A 17,891-nucleotide genomic window follows, 5' to 3' on the forward strand; every position below is an offset into this window, starting at 1 on the left:
GCGCCAGCACCAGTGCAAAGTCCACAAAACCGTCCTCCTCTCGGGCACACACGTCAGCCTCCTCCGGGAAAACGGCCAGGGTGAGCATGCATTGACTTCTGTTTTTTTTGTTTATTTTATTTTATATGTAATTTATTTTGAATGCATGCGTAAGAAGAAGAAGAATAGGAAGAAGGAGAAGAAAAAGCAATGAAAATCTCTCTCTCACACATACACACACACACACACACACACACACACACACACACACACACAGTGTTGGCAATAGGAGCATGTGTTCCCTTTTTCTGTTAAGATGTGTGATAGTATTTCCATATTATAGAGACTTCCATATCGGCATTTTGGTGATTGAACAAAATATTCTTGATAGTTCCCTCCCCCTTTGGTTTTACATTGTTTTGGTATCAGATTGATTTTATAATGTGTTTGATTGCTTTCACTGTCTGATATTGATTTCTGTTTACACAGTACAATTTGCATCAGTTTGCCAGAAAACAAGATCAGAAGATTAAAGACAAAGGTCTTTATTTTTTTTGTTTGTTCTTAAGAATACTGACAGAATGATACTGGTCTAATTACAGAATTTGATTTGCATCAGTTTGCAAAAAAAAGAAGAAAAAAAATCAAAAACATTTTTTCATCCTTCTTTTTGTCGTTGTTGACAGAGCGCAGACAGCCGGAAAAGCACAGCGCCTACTTCCCGTGGGAAGCAAAGCGCATCTCGCAACACGTCCCGCTGCAGTTTTCAGGAGGATGTCAAGGAGACATTTCCGGAGATCTCTCCAGAAGTGCCGGAGAGAGTGGTGACATTAGTTCAGGAGATGTTAGCCGATATACAACGGAGAAACGGCCAGGCAGAGACTGGCACGAAGAACGCGACAGATGTAGAGGTGAAGGCCACGGATGTAGAGAAAGCCAAGACGGTTGTTTTGAACATCTGGGACTTTGCTGGCCAGGCAGTGTACTATACAACACATCAGGTACTGTTGGCTGTTTTCTTAGTTCCGAAACATTTTGTTCTCAAAGGTGTATGATGTATGCATGAATTAACGCAACTACCACGTTTAAGTGATCAGAACTATAGGCCCAATTTCAACAAAGTGCCTTGGGAAAGGCACTGCAGTACTGCTCCTCAGTCCACCCAGGTGTGAAAGGTGTGACACTGGATGTGATATCACCGCCCCACAGTCTTGAATGCTATAGGACTTCAACCTTTTTTTTTTTGACCACAGTTTAAATGTCATTTTCAGGGATATCGGCAATCTGCAGTATATATTTTGAGGGCTTTCTTCTGCTAACAAAAGAAGTGGGAGGGAGAGAATGTGAGTGTGTGTGAATAAAATGTCCCGAGTTCCATGTTGAATGAGTTCAGCAGAAAGTCACTGCATTTCTTGAGAATGACAGATTCTGCTTTGGGGCTGACCTCAGCACTTCCTTTCACAGCATATCCTGGCATGAGGTGGACTCTAGAGACGTGTCCAAATTGTTGGTCAGGAAATTTAACCCATTCCAGCCGGGGGACTTTACAGCCTGGGCAGACTTCACGCCATGTTCATGTTGAAAAACGCAGACAATATACTGTTTTCCTTCGAAAAAATTACATGTGGACACATCCTGTTTTCCTTTGAAATTACATGTGGACACATCCTGTTTTCCTTCGGAATTACATGTGGACACATCCTGTTTTCCTTTGGAATTACATGTCGACACATCCTATTTTCCTTTGAAATTACATGTGGACACATCCTGTTTTCCTTTAAAAAAAAATTACATATGGACACATCCTGTTTTCCTTTGGAATTACATGTCGACACATCCTGTTTTCCTTTGGAATTACATGTCGACACATCCTGTTTTCCTTTGAAATTACATGTGGACACATCCTGTTTTCCTTCAGAATTACATGTCGACACATCCTGTTTTCCTTTGGAATTACATGTCGACACATCCTGTTTTCTTTTGAAATTACATGTGGACACATCCTGTTTTCCTTTGGAATTACATGTGGACACATCCTGTTTTCCTTTGGAATTACATGTGGACACATTGTGTTTTCCTTTGGAATTACATGTGGACACATCCTGTTTTCCTTTGGAATTACATGTCGACACATCGTGTTTTCCTTTGGAATTACATGTGGACACATCCTGTCTTCCTTTGGAATTACATGTCGACACATCCTGTTTTCCTTTGGAATTACATGTGGACACATCCTGTCTTCCTTTGAAATTACATGTGGACACATCCTGTCTTCCTTTGGAATTACATGTGGACACATCCTGTTTTCCTTTGGAATTACATGTGGACACATCCTGTCTTCCTTTGGAATTACATGTGGACACATCCTGTCTTCCTTTGGAATTACATGTGGACACATCCTGTCTTCCTTTGAAATTACACGTGGACACATCCTGTCTTCCTTCGGAATTACATGTGGACACATCCTGTCTTCCTTCGGAATTACATGTGGACACATCCTGTCTTCCTTCGGAATTACATGTGGACACATCCTGTCTTCCTTCGGAATTACATGTGGACACATCCTGTCTTCCTTTGGAATTACATGTGGACACATCCTGTTTTCCTTTGGAATTACACGTGGACAGATCCTGTTTTCCTTTGGAATTACATGTGGACAGATCCTGTTTTCCTTTGGAATTACATGTGGACAGATCCTGTTTTCCTTTGGAATTACATGTAGACACATCCTGTTTTCCTTTGGAATTACATGTGGACACATCTGGAAATACTGTAAAAGTTAGTTCCCTTTTGTTTGCGGTTTATGTAAATGTAGGATTGTGAAAAATGTTTTCATGAGATGAATTTTGACGTCACAGCAGTGCTTAGTTGCAGGGCTTAATGAGTTAAACACTCAGAAACTAAACACCCTGAAGTGGACAGAACTTGACCTTGTGGAAATTTTTCTGATCTCCCAGGTCAACATATGTGCAGACCTGCTTGTGCCAGAATCCCCTTTGTGTGTGTATGCAAGCAGGAGATAAAATACGCACTTAAAGATCCTGTAATCCATGTCAGCATTTGGTGGGTTATGGAAGGAAGAAAGTACCCAACATGCACACCCCCGAAAACTGAGTATGGCTGCCTACATGGCGGGGTAAAAAGATAGAATGGTCATAGGTGTAAAATGGTACGTCTGTGTGTGTGTGTGTGTGTGTGTGTGTGTGTGTGTGTGTGTGAGAGAGAGAGAGAGAGAGAGAGAGAGAGAAATCTGATTGAATGACACAGGAAATGAAAGATGAACACCCAGTGGCAGGTGTCAGTCAGCTCTACCCAGACAGACAGCCTGTTGTACAAATGACTGTGTAAAGTGCTTAGACCTTGGTCTCTGTCTGAAGATAGGGGCTGTATAAATATTCATATCATCATTATCATCATTTATTTTTCCTTGCCCTTCAGGTATTCCTGACCAGTCGAGCAGTGTATGTGATTGTGTTCAACTTGTGTGATGACCTGGTTCCCATGGCTACTGACGACACTGAGGTCAGGCTTGTTTGTGTGGCATTGTGGTGCACCTGTTCTTTGTACCTTTCTCTGTCACCTGTCATTGACTCACTTGTGTAAACAAAGTGAGTGTGTGTTTTAACCTGGTGTTCAGTTGTCTGTGTGTGTGTGTGTGTGTGTTTGTGGTAAACTTGAACATTGCCATTTTCTCTGGAAATACTTTGTCTGCCAGTACCAAATTTGGCTTACACATAGCATGAAAAAAATCTTCACTGTCCTACTGATAACAGGTTGCAAGTCTCCCAAATAAAGCCATATTTCCGAATCATTTACTGTTTATTTCGTTGAGATTTGTTACGAAATTTTTGAAAATTCTAAAAACCACTTCCACTGAATTAGGCCTTCTAGAACTAAGTAGAGGTTGTGTTTGAAGACAACATGACCTCGTATTTCTTGTTCACAATCAAAAGGGAAGAAATACAAGTTCTGGACAGAACACATTGTGATACTGACTACACCATTGGCATAATTACTGCACATAAATATTCTGAAGTGGACACTGAATTAACTGGAATGAACATAAACGAAAAATAAACTGGAATGAACATAAACGAAAAATTGAATCGATTGTTTCTTTCAGAATTAGTCAACTCGTCTTTAAAAAGTGCACTGACCAGTTTCCACAGAACACATATTTGTCTTTAGAAGATGCTTTGAATAATTTTCTGTTGTTCCATCAATTTTCTGAATGTTTGAATCAAAGTCCAGTTGGTTTCTACCTTTGATTGATTATGTTTGTTATAATAAGCATGCTTTATCCTGCTATAGGAATGTTATACTTTGCTCTTGGTCAGACCAATCTTCAGCTCTTCCTTTTAACCTCTGATGCTTTTCATGTCACCTTTCCTATTTCTGTTATCCCACCATCTCTTTTCACCACCCCCAGCCCCAACGTGCACGCATACACATACTGCATTCTCTCCCCCCCACGCCCCCTCAATCCCCTACCCCCCGTCTAATATCACTTAACATTGAAAAGACGTTATGTGGTTCGTCCGTCGGGATCAACGAGCACCATCTAGTCATCCTAGGGGTGGGTGGGTTGGGCTCTGTGGGTGCGCAGATGACTGGTCAGGCCAATCCGCGCCCGGAAGGTTCTGACGCAGTGTTGGCAGGGGATGGTGGTGGCTGTTGGGGACTTGCTAGCACTGCTTTTCCTGGCCTGAAAAGATGTTAAACTAAAGAAAGAAACACACACACACACACAACACACAACACACACACACATGCTTACTCACTTAATCACTCGACTGTATGGTCCATTGTCAGTATAACTGCCAGAAACTGAAATACATTTAATACAAAGTAATGGTTTTTTGTGGTTCACTTGTTCATGACATTAATTACACTTCATTGCATCCATTCTTGAAAAAAGAAGAAAATTATTCAAGAAATAATACATCCTCTCGCGCACCTATCCATTGACCTTTCCATACCTTTTCAGTTATAAGTCATGCAAACTTCTTCTCTCTCTTCCTCTGTGTGTGTGTGTGTGTGTGTGTGTGTGTGTGTGTGTGTGTGTGTAATCATGTAATGTAATACATGTAGTCTTTGAATCTGTTTCATACTTTTGTGCGCAAAATCATTATCTTTTTTCTTCCTTGTCTTTCTTCTTCCTTTAGTTAGTTATTGCATAAGTGTGTGTGTGTGTTGTGTGGTGTGGTGTGGTGTGGTGTGGTGTGTGGTGTGGTGTGGTGTGGTGTGGTGTGGTGTGTTGTGTTGTGTGTGTGTGTGTTGTGTGGTGTGGTGTGGTGCGGTGTGTGGTGTGGTGTGGTGTGTGGTGTGGTGTGGTGTGGTGTGGTGTGGTGTGTGGTGTGGTGTGTTGTGGTGTGTTGTGTGGTGTGTTGTGTTGTGGTGTGTTGTGTGGTGTGGTGTGGTGTGTGGTGTGGTGTGGTGTGTTGTGGTGTGGTTGGTGTGTGTGTGGTGTGGTGTGGTGTGGTGTGGTGTGGTGTGTTGTGTGTGTGGTGTGTGGTGTGTGGTGTGGTGTGGTGTGGTGTGTTGTGTGTGTGGTGTGGTGTGTTGTGTTGTGTCGTGTGTGTTGTGGTGTGTGGTGTGGTGTGGTGTGTTGTGTTGTGTTGTGTCGTGTGTGTGTGTGTTGTGTTGTGTTGTGTTGTGTTGTGTGTGTTGTGTTGTGTTGTGTTGTGTTGTGTTGTGTTGTGTTGTGTGTGTGTGTGTGTGTGTTTTTAATGTTTATCGTAAAGCGCTTTGAGCTCCCTTAATGGAGGAAAGCGCTCAACAAGTATCTGTTATTATTATTATTATTATTATTATTACCTCAGGAATATTCTTCATCCGGTCACTGTACCTGGCATTTTAACATTGCAGGTGAAGGAGGCAGAAGAGTTGTCCACCCTGGAGTACATGGATTTCTGGATGCGGTCCATTCACTCCCATGCTGCTGAGAATACCCGGGACAGCGTAGAGAACAGCACGCTGTCGCCCCCTATCTTTGTGGTCGGTACACACCGCGACAGTCTGCATGAAGATCCTGCCACACGGTCTGAAATGGTGAGAGCGAATCCTGAAACATTTTCCCGTTTTTTTTTTTTTTAGCTTTGTTTTGCGTTTGCAAAAAAAAAAGTATTGAAAGTTGGTTTCTGATATATTGGAAATAATTTTCTATCTTTGCCATGTGCTTTCACTGCGCTTAATGTGCAAGCATGCCTTATTTTCCGTGAATTTAAAAGAAAAGTTTAATGGGTGTACATGTGTTACAGATAAGAAAATTATGGTAGTTGTTTGAAGTAAAGCTTATGGTTGCAAACTGATAACTGGTGGAAAGAGAGTCTTGTTGGACTGATTGTTTTAGTGAGTAGAGATTTTGTATTTTGATTTTGTATTGTGAAGTCCAGTTTATGATTGATCACAAGACTAATAAAGTTTAAACACGTTTTGTGTCTCCAATACAATGAAATTGCTTTTAAAAGATTAATGACACAGGTGTTGTGGTGATAATGAATCTGAATTTCGGATTTTGTTTTGTTTGTTTGAATTATTTGATTGAATCCGTTGTTGTGGAGATTAGCTGGACAACTTTCCAGTTATTTGGGAGGAGAAGAGGCAGGTAAAACAAAAATTCAGAATTTTGTTGGCAAAGTTATAAAGATTATGCAAAGTGACGATTTATTATTTTATGGCTGATTATGTAAAATGGGAGTGAGGATAGGTGCTGTTTAAGTATCCGTATCATCATAATCATAATAAACAAATGATAATTTGCACTGGTTATTTACTGCAGGTTTTAAGTGTGTTCATGTATGTATGCGTGTATGTTTCGTCTCACATCCTGTGTGTGTGTGTTTCATTTCACATCCTGTGTGTGTGTGTTTGGTCTCACATCCTGTGTGTGTGTGTTTTGTCTCACATCCTGTGTGTGTATGTTTGGTCTCACATCCTGTGTGTGTGTGTGTGTGTTGTGTGTGTGTGTGTGTGTGCATTTCAGGTAGAAGAAAAGTTCAATGAGTTGAGGGACTTTCTGACTGGCAAGCCCTACACACATCACCTCGTTACGCCTTTCTTTGCAGTTGAAAACAGCTTAGATGATGATGAAGAGGTATGTCATTGCTGAATATTGTGAATAAAAATGGCTGAAAACTTTTCTTTTTAATCACTGACACATCCAATGCAGTAAAATTTAGGTTGCGAATTTATCAAACACAGGCAGAAGGATCACATTTCAGTTATAGTAAGAGCTTGCAGTATATAGACATATAACTACCATTTTTTTGGGATTATTGCAGATGGAGCGATCAGTGAAGCCACTGATTGAAGGACTATATGAACAGTATATGGATGGCCTAATTTCCTTCAATGAAGTGTTCAGACTTTGTCTCTCATAACTGGATTTTTTCCCCCATATTCTTGAAAATTGGGGGTGTGGTGCACACATATGTAAACTAAAGATAAGGATAAAGTGCTTTGTGCTTGATGTTCTCAAAGAAAAAAAGAAGAAAAGATAAAGTGTTTCATATGATGAAGACAAATCTGTGTTAACTGTCATCAGTGACCATGAAGAAGCAAACTGCTTTAAAAAATTCTGATAACTTTTTCAAATAACCCTTTCAGTGCCAAGCCTATTGGATGCTCAGTTAAAACTTTTTGCCAAGGGATGTTTTGGTAACTGAAGGTAATATTCATTTGAATGATCACAGCATGCAAGCTACTGAAGGAAAGTATACATAACCTTTTCTTGTGTTATACTTTTAAATTATGACAGTTTCACATAAATTGAACGATTTCACAAAATTCCTTCAATGACGCAGATGGAAAATTCCATCCTGGGGCACTTTTTCACATGGGAGGGGTGTGGAAGTTTCCATCTTGTGGCACTGAAAGGGTGAGATTTGGCTCATGAACAGATGACCTCAGTGATACTGATAAACAGAAGTTGTTGACGTCAGAGGTTCAGTTCACAGATTTAACGGTTACATTCTTTCAGCTTTCATCCATTTCCTTTTCTATCTTTGCTTTCAGAATAAAGATTGACAGATATAGTTATTCCTTTTTTTCAAACTTTCCATTTTACATTTATTCTCTATCTTTTCCACATTCTGTTCTCTCTCTCTTCCTTCCTCAGTCTCCTCCCCCACCCCTCTACCTCAACCACCCCCTTTTTGAGTTGAATAGTTCTTCCTGTGCCATTGGTTTTCAGAAATGATGATTTCTCTAAGTAATAATAATGAAGATAATGATAACAGAAATGATAATGATGATAATCATATTAATACTAATAATAGATTTTATTTTCAGTCTGATATCATCATCATAGACGAACAGACTGTAAGTAAATAAACGACATCATTCCTTTGTGTCGATGTGCAGATCGGCAAGTTGAAGGCGGAGATAGAGCGTGTTGCCGGGCAACAGCAGTACATGGGGGAGCAGATGCCCATCAAGTGGCTGCGCTTTGAGCAGGAGCTGACTCAGCAGGCAGACAGCGGGGTGCACTGTGCCATGCTCAGTCAGGTACTGATGATGATGATGAGGAGGATACTTACATAACACCTGTCCTCAGTCAGAGACCAAGCTGTAAGCCTTTTACAACCATGGAGTCATTCATATTGATACTTGTAAAGCACCTGTCCTCGTTCATTCCCTGTGTCATTTAATCGGGTTTCAGTTACACACACATACACAGTCATAAAGACATGTAGCATTTTAATTGTATGACTGTTTTGTTCATTTATGTTGTAATTTAGGCAGCCATACTCTGTTTTTGGGGGTGTGCGTGCTGAGCATGTTCCTGTTTCCATAACCCACCGAATGCTGACATGGGTTACAGGATCTTTAATATGCGTATTTGATCTTCTGTGTGCACTTACACATGAAGGGGGTTCAGGCACTAACAGGTCTGCACACAGGTTGACCTGGGAGATCAGAAAAATCTCCTCCCTTTACCCACCAGGTGCTGTTACTGAGATTCAAACCTGGGACCCTCAGATTGAAAGTCCAGTGCTTTAACCACTCTGCTGTTGCTATAAGTGGGTGCCAGTAAAATCAAAAACGGAAGAAATAAGCTCTGTCAGATGTTTGTTGTCTGTGTCTGTTCAGTTCAGTTGCTTGAGGAGGCGTCAGCTGCGTTCGGACAAATCCATATGCGCTACGCCACATCTGCTGAGCATATGTCTGACCAGCAGCGTAACCTGATGTGTTTGGTCAGGCCTTGAGTGAAAATATATAAAAAAGCAAATAAAAATACGAAAAGATACTATTAATAATGATAAGAATGATCATAAAGCGATATCTTTGTGCTGAGGGGTGCTTGGGACAGGTACATGACAAAACTTAATGGGAAAAACATACTTCTGGAATCTTTATTTTAACCAGGAATTGTTTCATTTTTATGTAATTTGATTCTTATGTGGATTTCTTTTTTCTTTGAACAGGAAACTCTATTTTGAATATTATGAAATTTTTAATATCAAATGAAATCACTGCATCTTTTATGGCATTATTATTTATGATGGGCAAAAACTATGTGTGACTCATTAAGCGGCAACACCGTTGCTGAATACATGTTCAGGTGAGCGAGATGGCGAGAAATCACGGGGTGGAGACGGAGGAGGAGTTACGCACCATGCTGACCTTTTACCATGACCTTGGCCTCCTCATCCATTACGGCGCGGGCATGGAGGACTCGGCGACGCGTGACGCGGTGCTGGAGAACACAGTGGTGCTCAGCCCTCAGTGGCTGGCTCACAACTTCCGCCACGTCGTCGTGGGCAACAGACCCCAGGACCAGGTGTGTGAGAGAGCTTGTGGCCCTGCGGTCATGTTCCTGACTGGGAAGTGAGTGGCCACAGGTTCCAGTCCCGTGTATGGACCGGCATTGTTATTATTATTAAAAAAAAAAAAGAAGAAAAGTTTTGTTTAATATCAGTAATAGTAAACAACCACATTCAGCCAGACTGGCATTACTACTCACCCCCCTGCCCCCTCAAGTAGACTTTGAGTTGCGGTCTGGGTGCTAGTCATTTGGAGGAGATGATGCACTGAGGCCCAGTGTGTGCGTATACAAAGCGCACGTAACCCATGGCAACAAAAGGGCTGTCCCTGGCCAAAGTTTTAGGGACTTTGTTGCTGTGTGTCATTGACAGTATCAGTTTGTTTCATTGAGGAAGGTGGCAGAATGGTTAAAACTCTCCCATGCCAATACAGAGTCCGTGAGGGTCTGGGTTCGAATCCAGCTCTCGCTCGTTCTCCCAAGTTTGACTGGAAAATCGGAACTAAGCATCTAGTCATTCGGATGAGACGATAAACCAAGGTCCTGTGTGCAGCACGCACTTGGTGCACTGAAAAAGAACCCATGGCAACAAGAGTGTTGTCCTCTTGCAAAATTCTGTCTAAGAAAATCCTAAGCGAGATGGGTTTTGCTGCTGGTCAGGGACGGGCACAATAGCCGAGTGGTTAAAGTGTTGGACTGTCAATCTGAGGGTCCCGGGTTTGAATCACGGTGACGGCGCCTGGTGGGTAAAGGGTGGAGATTTTTACGATTTCCCAGGTCAACATATGTGCAGACCTGCTAGTGCCTGAACCCCCTTCGTGTGTATATGCAAGCAGAAGATCAAATACGCATGTTAAAGATCCTGTAATCCATGTCAGCGTTCGGTGGGTTATGGAAACAAGAACATACCCAGCATGCATACCCCTGAAAACGGAGTATGGCTGCCTACATGGCGGGGTAAAAACGGTCATACACCTAAAAGCCCACTCGTGTGCATACGAGTGAACGCAGAAGAAGCTGCTGCTGGTCAGGCATCTGCCTAGCAGATGTGGTTTAGCGTATATGGATTTGTCAGAACGCAGTGACGCCTCCTTGAAATACTGAAACTGAAACATTGACGGTAGGAGCTGCAGGGATTGTTGCTGTGTGTAGTTGACAGTGGAAGGCGCAGTGTTGTTAATTTTTCAAATGTATGTGACACAGTTTCGTGTTTAACAGAGTTTGAATTTTAAGAATCCAGATATGGCCTCTTTGCAGTTGGCTGGACGATAACAACGATGCCATATGTTCCTATGTCTGTGTGGGACAGATGTTAGTCAGAACTGACTAACATATCTTTGGAATCAGGTCTTTTTCAGTTTTTTATCTTTTTTTTTTTTTTAAAGATCACCAAAGGACATAAAGAAACATCAACATAATCGGAAAATGTTTGCATGGCGTGACGTGATTCACTTACCGTCCTTCATGTTTCCGTCCAAGTCTGCAGTTTTCCAGCATAGTCACTATTCAGTCTCTTCGTGAGTGTCTTGGGAGTGTTGATGGTGGTGGTGAGGGGGGATTTTTCACACCACTTGCCATTTTCGGATTCAAATAAAAAGTCAGTGATGAAAAAAAAAAACGAATGAAAAAAGGGAGCTGAAGGAATTTTGTTGCTATTTGTTGCTGACAGTGGGAGCTGTGGGGCTGCAGGGATTTTGTTGTTATGTGTCCCTGACAGTGGGAGCTGTAGGGATTTTGTTGCTATTTGTTGCTGACAGTGGGAGCTGTAGGGATTTTGTTGCTGTGTGTCATTGACAGTGGGAGCTGTAGAGATTTTGTTGCTGACAATGGGAGCTGTATGGATTTTGTTGCTGTGTGTCATTGACAGTGGGAGCTGTAGGGATTTTGTTGCTGTGTGTCACTGACAGTGGGAGCTGTAGAGATTTTGTTGCTGACAATGGGAGCTGTATGGATTTTGTTGCTGTGTGTCATTGACAGTGGGAGCTGTAGGGATTTTGTTGCTGTTTGTTGCTGACAGTATTATTTATTCACCTTTTTTTTTTTTTTTTCCTGAAGGCCTGACTAAGCGCGTTGGGTTACGCTGCTGGTCAGGCATCTGCTTGGCAGATGTGGTGTAGTGTATATGGATTTGTCCGAACGCAGTGACGCCTCGTTGAGCTACTGAAACTGAAACTGCTGACAGTAGGAGCTGTAGGGATTTTGTTGCTGTTTGTTGCTGACAGTAGGAGCTGTAGGGATTTTGTTGCTGTTTGTTGCTGACAGTAGGAGCTGTAGGGATTTTGTTGCTGTTTGTTGCTGACAGTAGGAGCTGTAGGGATTTTGTTGCTGTGTGTCATTGACAGTGGGAGCTGTAGGGATTTTGTTGCTGTTTGTTGCTGACAGTGGGAGCTGCAGGGATTTTGTTGCTGTTTGTTGCTGACAGTGGGAGCTGTATGGATTTTGTTGCTTTTTGTTGCTGACAGTGGGAGCTGCAGGGATTTTGTTGCTGTTTGTTGCTGACAGTGGGAGCTGTAGGGATTTTGTTGCTTTTTGTTGCTGACAGTGGGAGCTGCAGGGATTTTGTTGCTGTTTGTTGCTGACAGTGGGAGCTGTATGGATTTTGTTGCTTTTTGTTGCTGACAGTGGGAGCTGCAGGGATTTTGTTGCTGTTTGTTGCTGACAGTGGGAGCTGTAGGGATTTTGTTGCTGTTTGTTGCTGACAGTGGGAGCTGTAGGGATTTTGTTGCTTTTTGTTGCTGACAGTAGGAGCTGTATGGATTTTGTTGCTGTGTGTCATTGACAGTGGGAGCTGTAGAGATTTTGTTGCTGTGTGTCACTGACAATGGGAGCTGTAGAGATTTTGTTGCTGTGTGTCACTGACAATGGGAGCTGTAGGGATTTTGTTGCTGTGTGTCATTGACAGTGGGGGCTGTAGGGATTTTGTTGCTGTGTGTCACTGACAATGGGAGCTGTATGGATTTTGTTGCTGTGTGTCATTGACAGTGGGAGCTGTAGAGATTTTGTTGCTGTGTGTCACTGACAATGGGAGCTGTAGAGATTTTGTTGCTGTTTGTTGCTGACAGTGGAAGCTGTAGAGATTTTGTTGCTGTGTGTCATTGACAGTGGGAACTGTAGGGATTTTGTTGCTGTGTGTCATTGACAGTGGGAGCTGTAGGGATTTTGTTGCTGTTTGTTGCTGACAGTGGGAACTGTAGGGATTTTGTTGCTGTGTGTCATTGACAGTGGGAGCTGTAGAGATTTTGTTGCTGTGTGTCATTGACAGTGGGAACTGTAGGGATTTTGTTGCTGTGTGTCATTGACAGTGGGAGCTGTAGGGATTTTGTTGTTGTGTGTCATTGACAGTGGGAGCTGTAGGGATTTTGTTGCTGTGTGTCATTGACAGTGGGAGCTGTAGGGATTTTGTTGCTGTGTGTCATTGACAGTGGGAGCTGTAGGGATTTTGTTGTTGTGTGTCATTGACAGTGGGAGCTGTAGGGATTTTGTTGCTGTGTGTCATTGACAGTGGGAGCTGTAGGGATTTTGTTGCTGTGTGTCATTGACAGTGGGAGCTGTAGAGATTTTGTTGCTGTTTGTTGCTGACAGTGGGAGCTGTAGGGATTTTGTTGCTATTTGTTGCTGACAGTGGGAGCTGTAGGGATTTTGTTGCTGTGTGTCGCTGACAATGGGAGCTGTATGGATTTTGTTGCTGTGTGTCATTGACAGTGGGAGCTGTATGGATTTTGTTGCTGTGTGTCATTGACAGTGGGAGCTGTATGGATTTTGTTGCTGTTTGTCGCTGAGAGTGGAAGCTGTAGGGATTTTGTTGCTGTGTGTCATTGACAGTGGGAGCTGTAGGGATTTTGTTGCTGTGTGTCATTGACAGTGGGAGCTGTAGGGATTTTGTTGCTGTGTGTCCCTGACAGTGGGAACTGTAGGGATTTTGTTGCTGTGTGTCATTGACAGTGGGAGCTGTAGAGATTTTGTTGCTGTGTGTCATTGACAGTGGGAGCTGTAGGGATTTTGTTGCTGTGTGTCATTGACAGTGGGAGCTGTATGGATTTTGTTGTTGTGTGTCATTGACAGTGGGAGCTGTATGGATTTTGTTGCTGTGTGTCATTGACAGTGGGAGCTGTAGGGATTTTGTTGCTGTGTGTCATTGACAGTGGGAGCTGTAGGGATTTTGTTGTTGTGTGTCATTGACAGTGGGAGCTGTAGGGATTTTGTTGCTGTGTGTCATTGACAGTGGGAGCTGTAGGGATTTTGTTGCTGTGTGTCATTGACAGTGGGAGCTGTAGAGATTTTGTTGCTGTGTGTCACTGACAGTGGGAGCTGTAGAGATTTTGTTGCTGTGTGTCACTGACAATGGGAGCTGTAGGGATTTTGTTGCTGTGTCATTGACAGTGGGAGCTGCAGAAGGACAGGTGGGATCAACTGGAGACTCAGGGTGTGCTGGACACCTGTCTGCTAGCACACCTGTGGCCAGAGGCCCTGCCCCACAAACCTGTCCTTCTGGGGCTGATGGAGAAGCTGGACCTGGTCTGCCCCATGTCTTCCTCCACCCTGCAGGTGAGTTCTTTTTTTTTTTTTTTGCTGCCCCATCATCTGCACCGTTTCAATGGCATTACTCCCACGCCGCTTATTTAGATTCCCCCATACACGGCCACACCTGGGTTCGTCCGTCGCAGTTCCAGCGTTGGCAGTCCACAGGGAACCATCGATGTTAGGTCGCCAGGAGGCCACACGCCAGAGGAGACCCTGCACTGCTGCTGAGTCACTTTGGTGGTGTTTAGTGGTCCCTATTCTGTTTTAATGTACTTAGGACATCACCTACTAAGCCCCCTACTAATGACAATAATGGCTTAGTTGCGGAGCCAGACTGAGTGAGCGTCCCTCCCAGAGTGGAGACCGCCACCATGTCCCTCAAACAATAGCCCCCCATGAATCTGCCGACACTGATGACATTGACAGGACTCACCCCAAGCACAGAAGTGGAGGGATATCGAAACTGAGGTCACCATGAGAGCAGGGCATGAAAGGCCACAGACTTTGAGACTATTTTGTTTATATTGATGACAATGAAGGAGGAGGAGGATGACGATGATGATGACGATGTTGCTATGGAGGTCCATTTTGGTTTGGGATTGCGTGACAAGGCTGTACTCTACGCTTCCTGTCATAATGATATCCTGGCGTTAACCAGGCCCGAGAGATACAGACACTTGCAGTGTTGGTCAGGTAATTAGAGCAACACACCCAAAGACGCATCCTTGAAGTGGATGACACTCGACTGTGTGGTCCCAGTCTCCCCATTTAAGCCCACAGCACACTCAACTCTGGGTAGGAGCCGGCCATGGGCCGAAAAACCCACCTCTGCTGGGATTCGAACCCGCGTCCTCCCAGCCGTCAGTCTGCTACGCTAACCACTTCACCACGGTGGCTGGTAGGTGAGTTCTTCTCCGTCCTCAACACAGAATGAGCTAGTTTTCCTCATGAATTTTTCATCTGTTGAACGCATGATGAGTTAGTTTTCCTCGTGAATTTTTCATCTGTTGAACACATGATGAGTTTGTTCTCCTCATTAGTTTATTGTCTGTTGAACACATGATGAGTTCTCCTTGTTTGAGTTCTCCTTGTTTGTTTTTTGTTAGTTCTCCTTGTAGTTTATTGTCTGTTTGTTGTTCTTTTCAGTGGTATGTCATCTGTTGAACACGGGCTGAGTTGGTTCTTCTTATCACTGGTTTATTGTCTATTGAACACAAGATGAGTTAATTCTCCTCCTCCTTATTGGTCAGTTGTCTGTTGAATGCAAGATGAGTAAGGTCTTCTTCTCACTGATTAATGGTTAGATGAACACAAGATGAGTTAGTTCTTCTTTTCCTTGGTTTGTCTGTTGAACATAAGATGAGTTAGTTTTCCTTGTTAGTTTTTTCGTCTGTTGAATACAAGATGAGTTAGATCTTCTTCTCATTGGTTTATTGTTTACAGAATCGAGATGAATTAGTTCTCATTCTCATTGTTTTGTTATCTGTTGAGCCCAAGGTGAGTTAGATATGTATGCATTCATTCATGTTAGTATACACATACATACTCGATGTCATCTGTGTTCTGATCTGTGGTGATGTCATCTGTGTGCTGTACTGATGTGATCTGTGTGCTGTAGTGATGTGATCTGTGTGCTGTGGTGATGTCATCTCTGTAGTGATGTCATCTGTGTGCTGTGGTGATGTCATCTGTGTGCTGTAGTGATGTCATCTGTGTGCTGTGGTGATGTCATCTGTGTAGTGATGTCATCTGTGTGCTGTTGGGATGTCATCTGTGTGCTGTGGTGATGTCATCTGTGTAGTGATGTCATCTGTGTGCTGTAGTGATGTCATCTGTGTGCTGTGGTGATGTCATCTGTGTAGTGATGTCATCTGTGTGCTGTTGGGATGTCATCTGTGTGCTGTGGTGATGTCATCTGTGTGCTGTGGTGATGTCATCTGTGTGCTGTAGTGATGTCATCTGTGTGCTCATCTGTGTGCTGTAGTGATGTCATCTGTGTGCTGTAGTGATGTCATCTGTGTGCTCATCTGTGTGCTGTAGTGATGTCATCTGTGTGCTGCAGTGATGCTGTGGTGATGTCATCTGTGTGCTGTGGTGATGTCACCAGTGTGCTGTACTGATGTCACCAGTGTGCTGTACTGATGTCACCTGTGTGCTGTAGTGATGTCATCTGTGGTCTGTACTGATGTGACCTGTGGTCTGTAGTGAAGTGACCTGTATATCCTACAGGATGGACAGGATGAGGACCAGAAGTATGTTGTCCCAATGCGACTACGTCCCTCCCAGGATCTGGACACCATTTATGTCCAGAGTGCCGATGATGTGGTTTTCTACCTGGACTTCTACGGGTTTTTGCCAGGTGAGGAAGGAACAGATGCTGCTGGTAGTGTCAGTGATTTGTTGACATGGAACGTAAGCATGCATGCACTCACACAGACAGACCCAGACACACAGACACACACACAGACACACACACACACACACACACACACACGATCTCTTCCCTGTCTAGCCACTTGGGCCATTCCTCACTTCATGCAACAAAACCCACAACGTTTGACAATGCTTTTTTTTGTGTGTGCTGAAATGATCTCAGCCAATGATGGAGTGAAACACTTGATGGCTGCAGTTAGTGTGTGTTATTTAGATCTGGGATCAATGGCCAAAGTACCAAAGATTCATCTCCTTTACCAGCAAACAGTATGTTTTGTTTTATACCAGATTTTAGGCTTACAGGAAACACTGCTCCATCTTTTGTGTATTCATGTGCCATAAAAAAAAGTTATTGTTGATCCATGCGGAACTGTGAAACAAAGGTGATTCCTACACTGTTGTTGGAGTTTGGAAACTTTTTTTTTTCTGCATACCTTCCCTAATGTGTCGAGGCACAAAAAGACACACACATAGAAAACGCCCTGTGTGTTTTCTTGTTAGACAACAGTGGCTCTGCACACCCTAATGTGTCGAGACACAAAAAGACACACACATAGAAAACCCCACTGTGTGTTTTCTTGTTAGACAACAGTGGGTCTGCATACCTTCCCTAATGTGTCGAGACACAAAAAGACACACACATAGAAAACCCTGCTGTGTGTTTTCTTGTTAGACAACAGTGGCTCTGCACACCCTGTGTCGAGACACAAAAAGACACACACATAGAAAACCCTGCTGTGTGTTTTCTTGTTAGACGACAGTGGGTCTGCACACCCTAATGTGTCGAGACACAAAAAGACACACACATAGAAAACCCCACTGTGTGTTTTCTTGTCGCCAGACGGGCTGTTCTTCAGGATCCTGAACCGCACATTGCGGTGGTCCCAGGAGCGGGGAGGTCGTGACCAGTGTCTGTGTCGCCAGGTCGCCAGGTTTTACCTTGACCCCGACCACGACCTTGTGCTGCACATGTCACCTCGGCAACATCGCATCAAGGTCATTTCCTTTTGTCTTTGACAAACATGGGAAGAATGTGTGGGAGAGAGGTTTTCAGGAGATGTTTGGAGCACAGCTGATTTGTTTGTTTGTTTTTCTCTCTGGCTGTCCTCTTCTCACATACCTTCTGTGTTGCTGTGTTGATGTAAGTGTGATGGGCGTGGCAGGACGTTGACTTGACATTTCCCAGAATGAC

At 43.3% G+C, this 17,891-nt stretch overlaps 1 protein-coding gene across 1 annotated transcript in view; it reads left to right on the plus strand.

The window, feature by feature from the left end:
* The window catches only part of LOC143280419 (uncharacterized), a 59,226-nt gene that overhangs the window by 19,241 nt on the left and 22,094 nt on the right, over positions 1-17,891 (plus strand). Inside the window, exons 5-14 of the mRNA XM_076585055.1 lie at positions 1-80; positions 666-980; positions 3,418-3,501; positions 5,848-6,030; positions 6,965-7,075; positions 8,344-8,487; positions 9,545-9,763; positions 14,126-14,290; positions 16,496-16,625; positions 17,541-17,695. The exon at positions 1-80 is cut by the window's left edge and continues 177 nt beyond it. Of these exons, the coding sequence (XP_076441170.1) occupies positions 1-80; positions 666-980; positions 3,418-3,501; positions 5,848-6,030; positions 6,965-7,075; positions 8,344-8,487; positions 9,545-9,763; positions 14,126-14,290; positions 16,496-16,625; positions 17,541-17,695 (1,586 nt within the window). The remainder of the gene's footprint in view (positions 81-665; positions 981-3,417; positions 3,502-5,847; positions 6,031-6,964; positions 7,076-8,343; positions 8,488-9,544; positions 9,764-14,125; positions 14,291-16,495; positions 16,626-17,540; positions 17,696-17,891) is intronic.

This window comes from Babylonia areolata, chromosome 3 (assembly GCF_041734735.1).
Source record: "Babylonia areolata isolate BAREFJ2019XMU chromosome 3, ASM4173473v1, whole genome shotgun sequence".
NCBI lineage: Eukaryota > Metazoa > Mollusca > Gastropoda > Neogastropoda > Buccinidae > Babylonia > Babylonia areolata.